At 32.0% G+C, this 4,801-nt stretch overlaps 1 protein-coding gene across 1 annotated transcript in view; it reads left to right on the forward strand.

Annotated features, from left to right (window-relative positions):
• SLC9B2 (solute carrier family 9 member B2) overlaps positions 1 to 4,801 on the forward strand; it is a 42,664-nt gene that overhangs the window by 28,423 nt on the left and 9,440 nt on the right. Inside the window, exon 10 of the mRNA XM_011361503.2 lies at positions 4,681 to 4,789. Within this exon, the coding sequence (XP_011359805.1) occupies positions 4,681 to 4,789 (109 nt within the window). The remainder of the gene's footprint in view (positions 1 to 4,680; positions 4,790 to 4,801) is intronic.

The following is a 4,801-nucleotide window of genomic DNA, read 5'->3' on the forward strand; positions in this document are numbered from 1 at the left end:
AAACAGCATTCAGGTAGAGAAGGCTTTCACTCTATAAGGGTGTGATGTAAAATTAGGACAAGCATAATTGACTCGACTTGCTTTCGAGAAGGGATGGATTGATAGGGGCTGTCGAGAGCCTTGTGTAGAGAAGGGTATTGGGGCCACAGAAAAATGGACTGAGATAGATGAGGCTTTAAGGGAAAGGAGAGAGTCCCTTTGGAACCCTGCTCTAGGCAGTAGATGGGCATCTTGGTTTGCCCCCTCATCAGTAGGCTCAGCTCTAAGGCTTATTTCAGGACTTTTTTTTTTTTTAAGTAAGACCTATATCATTAAATTCTACTTTCTAATTTCAAGTAACTTAACATCTGACAAGAGCAAAGCTAAAACATAAACTTATATATTGAGTACTCTCATCATCCCTCATCTCTCTGCTGTATTCCATCCTAGCCTGGGCTTCTGACCAATACACCCTGCTCTCTGAAGCCCTCTTGTCTGCTCCTTTGCCCCAGGACCAAGTTCACAGTTTTCACTTAGTGAAAGATGCCACTGCATTACACCGTGACCCCTTGTTCAACATCTAGGAAGTTTACCCGGCATTAGCATTTTATAAACCATCTTTTAACTTCTCAAGGATGACATTTTTTCAGCATTTAGAAAAATAAATTGCTAAACAGAATATTTTTTTAAATAAATTTTATTTTATTTCTGAGTATAAAAGTGGTATATACTTAAATAAAATTTATTTTATTTCTGAGTATAAAAGTGGTAATTTTTTTAAAATAAAGTTTATTTTATTTCTGAGTATAAAAGTGGTATATACTTAGAAAAATAAATTGTTAAACAGAATATTTTTTTAAATAAAGTTTATTTTATTTCTGAGTATAAAAGTGGTATAGAACTTTTTAAAAACTTAAGTCAGAAATAAAAGGAAAGAAAAAATTTATTTGTAATTCCTCTACCTAAAGCCAACAGTTCTGTAAACTAAATATTTTAGTACAGTTCCTTTTATTTATTCAACAGGAAAATTCTCAAATATGCTTGTAGCAAGTTTCTTCAAATTGAATTTTACAAGTAAATTCTTTCTGTTGCCACCTCTTTAAAATTCTTCAAAAAGTACAACCAACTCATTACATTATATGGTCATGGGGAAAAAGAGGGAAGGGAACTAATAAATTTTTATTGCCACTCTGTATGGACATGTTCCAGGTACTAAGTGGATATTCTTGTTAAATTAAAAAAAAAATACAAAAACCCTTTTAAAAGTATTACTATTTTCATTTTATAGAGACTATAAGTCAGAAATACTTAAATAACATGTCTAAGGTCACAAAATTCAAAAGTTGCACTGAGATTTAAGCTCAGATTTACCTGACTGCAAAGTGACTTGTATTACTCTATAATAAATACAAGTGTAGCATTATTGTACAAGGGACATTTTTGTATTTGGACATCTATTTGTAACACATACCAAGTGTATTAAAAAGATTATACTTCTAAACTTTGCAATTTAAAATTAAGTCTCTAATAAATTATAGGATAAAAAATTAAACAGTACAAAGGGACCATATTATTTGAAATAGAACATAAAAGTAGTTCTAGCATGGGCGAGACTAAAGCCTATTACTGCAAGTGGGCATTAACTATGAGCACAGAAAAACAAAGGATTTGGGAAAGGGAAACTTTGATCAGTTCTAATTACACTATTCTTCAGAAAAACTATAATATGGGTTATATAGAAAAGACCGTTATAAACCAAACAAAACATCTTTGCCTGCATTTGCCTTAACTTTGAATTCCCTGAAGCTGATTATATAGAAGGTCAATGTATTTCCACAACCCAAAGAGAAATCTAGGAACATTTTTTTTTCATATTTACCTCCACTTACTCTCTTATGTATGTCTCTACATCTGCACGCGCGCGCACACACACACACACACACATACAGCTACACTATAAGTTTTTTTTAAACCATTTTCTTATAGCTATACATTTAGGTTACTTCTAGTCTCTGATATTATTCATTATCCCGAAATCTAATTTCTAATTACTTCTTTGCAGGGGGGTTCCTAACAGTAAAATTTGGAATCAAATAATGTGAACATTTTGAGGTTTTAACACGCATTACCAAACTGCTTTCTAGAGTTATATCCATTTATTTTTCCACCTCTCTCATTACATCTTTATCAGCTTAGAATAATGTTTCTTAAACTTTAACATGCATAGGAATCACCTGAAAGTCTCATTAAATTAGATTTCTGAGCCCCACCCCCAAATTTATGATTTAGGTAGGCTATGGTGGGGCTTGAGAACTTGTACTTCTAATAACTTCCCATCTAATGCTGATGCTGCTGGTCTATCACTCACTGAGAATATTATTGTTTTTAATCTTTAACTTCTGATAAACTTTATGGTCACTAGATTTTTTTTTCCTGATATAATTTGGATCTTCTGAACCTTGAAATGTTCTTATCTCTAAAAAGTTTCATCTTAAGTAGTATTTAACTCATAATGAAATCTCCATTTCTCTTAACTTTCTCCTTTTGTCCATCCCTGAAAAAAGATTTATATTTTTGAAAGTTCTTACTAATGGTACATACAGATGTGTAAAGTAGCCTTAACTTTCAATGGACAACATAGTTTTTATTTCCCTGGGCTCATCTTCTTTTTATACTTAGCCTATTCAGTGACTCCATTTTCTTTATAAACAAATTCATTTTAGTTTTGAAGTTACACAAAAGCCACAAGAAGATACATTGACTAGTCATTGTCATTAAATAATAAAGATCTTGCATGTTATCTATATAAACCTCTCGTTTTACAGATGAGAAAAATGAGGTGCTGAGAGGCAAGTGGCTTACAGTTAGTAAGCCGCAGAATTTGAACCTTAGTCAATATCCGATTCCTCATGACATGAAAACACTTTTTGCATGATATAGGAATAGAACTATATAAATAAATCCACCAACCCTCTCACATATGCTCTGTCTTTCAACATTTGTAAGCCAAGAGGAAATAAAATCTTTACCCTAATAAAACATCAGAAATAATAAAGAAAATAGAGAAAAGATGTAATCCTCTTTTGTCAAACTACTTAATACTGTATATATAGAGTGCAGGTCCTTAAAGATGTGTAATTATAACTGTAAAATGTCATCTAAAAATATAGATTCTTATTAGTTGATTGAAAAAATCTGTTAAATATAAAGTTTTAGACACTGTAATGGCTATTGCTAAATTGCCCTCTTAAAAAAAAAAAAACTTTATCAATTTGCTTTCCTACCAATTAGTGAGTTTCCTTAACAATCTTACAAAGCTTGACGTTATTAAAAATTTTTAGTATATTTTCCAACTTTTTAATGTATTTTAGGCCCTGCCCCCAAAAAGATAGTATATCATTTTAGTTTATGTTTCTGTGATTACTGAGTTTTAGCATTTATTTTTGGCCACTCATGTTTCTTCTTTGAAATATTTGTCCATACACAGTGCCCATTTCTATTTGATTCTATGTCTTTTTCTTATTGACTAGATATTGCTTCTTACTCTGTTGTATTTAGTACAGATATTTTTTCCTGGTTTATCACCTTTTTTTTTTTTTCGCCATAGACATTTCAGTATTACTATAGTCAGTTTTGTCAAATTTTCCTAAGATTTTTGCATCGTGTATTTTAAAGTTAGTACTTATATCAATTAGGGTCATATCAGGAAAGAGAAATCACATAGTAACTGGAATACAGAAAGTTTATTATTAATCATACTGGGGAATCAGATAACAAGATATTGGCTTGTAACATACAAAGATACCCCTAATGAAAATAGGAATCGCAGCTATAAACCCCTAAAGCTGAGATAGAACACCCCTTTCCTCCCCCACCACCACCATCACCACCACCACCCCACTCCAGCGACCTGGGCTACAGGAGCCTGGTGCTGTTGGATCCTACTGGAGGACGCAGTGAAACCAAGAGGAAGAGCACCTTCCTCTGGCAGGGTCACTTCAGCAATGTCTGCTGATAAAATATGATATGATGCCAGCTAATAAAGGAGAAATGTTTAAAGAGTCCAGCTCTATTTTCTGCAAAGCAACAATGAAAAAAACCAATGGGGCAATAAATCAATAGCTGGCATAGCACTTTACTATACCTGTATTTTATTTTTGTGTATAATTTGAAATAACTTTAAACAGTATTTTTTATAAAGATGAAATTGGCAACAACTTAAAGTTCCATCGGTAAAGAAATGCTTAAATAAACTATGGTATTTCTATACCATAGATTTCTATGCAGCAATACTAAAGTACATATCTAGATATATGTACTAATAGAAGATCTCTAAGTCACACTAGTGAATGAAAAATAACAAAATTTTTAACTATGAAATAAAACTAAGTATTACAAAATGTACACACCACGTATTCAGAAGTAGAAGTTCTCCTACAATTACTTTATAGGATTGTTTATAATTAACATCCATTTGCAAACCAACACTAAAGTACTCATATAATATTTTTAACTGTGTTAGAAATATCTTTATGCAACATTTTGCTCCATTCTAACTAACTTCTTATTTATAAATGTCATACAAATTAAGCCCACCTTGAGTCAAATTGACTCAAATTTCAAATTAGCAAAATTCTTAGAACTTGTAACTTTACATAATAAAAATATGTGTGTGTGCACACACATGTGTGTTTCTTTTAGGCAGAGGTTGAAAGAATTATTGCAGTTGCCTGGGACATCTTTCAGCCCCTTCTTTTTGGACTAATTGGAGCAGAGGTATCTGTTGCATCTCTTAGACCAGAAACTGTAGGTAAGAATATCA

This window comes from Pteropus vampyrus, unplaced genomic scaffold (genome assembly GCF_000151845.1).
Source record: "Pteropus vampyrus isolate Shadow unplaced genomic scaffold, Pvam_2.0 Scaffold67, whole genome shotgun sequence".
In the NCBI taxonomy this organism is placed as follows: domain Eukaryota; kingdom Metazoa; phylum Chordata; class Mammalia; order Chiroptera; family Pteropodidae; genus Pteropus; species Pteropus vampyrus.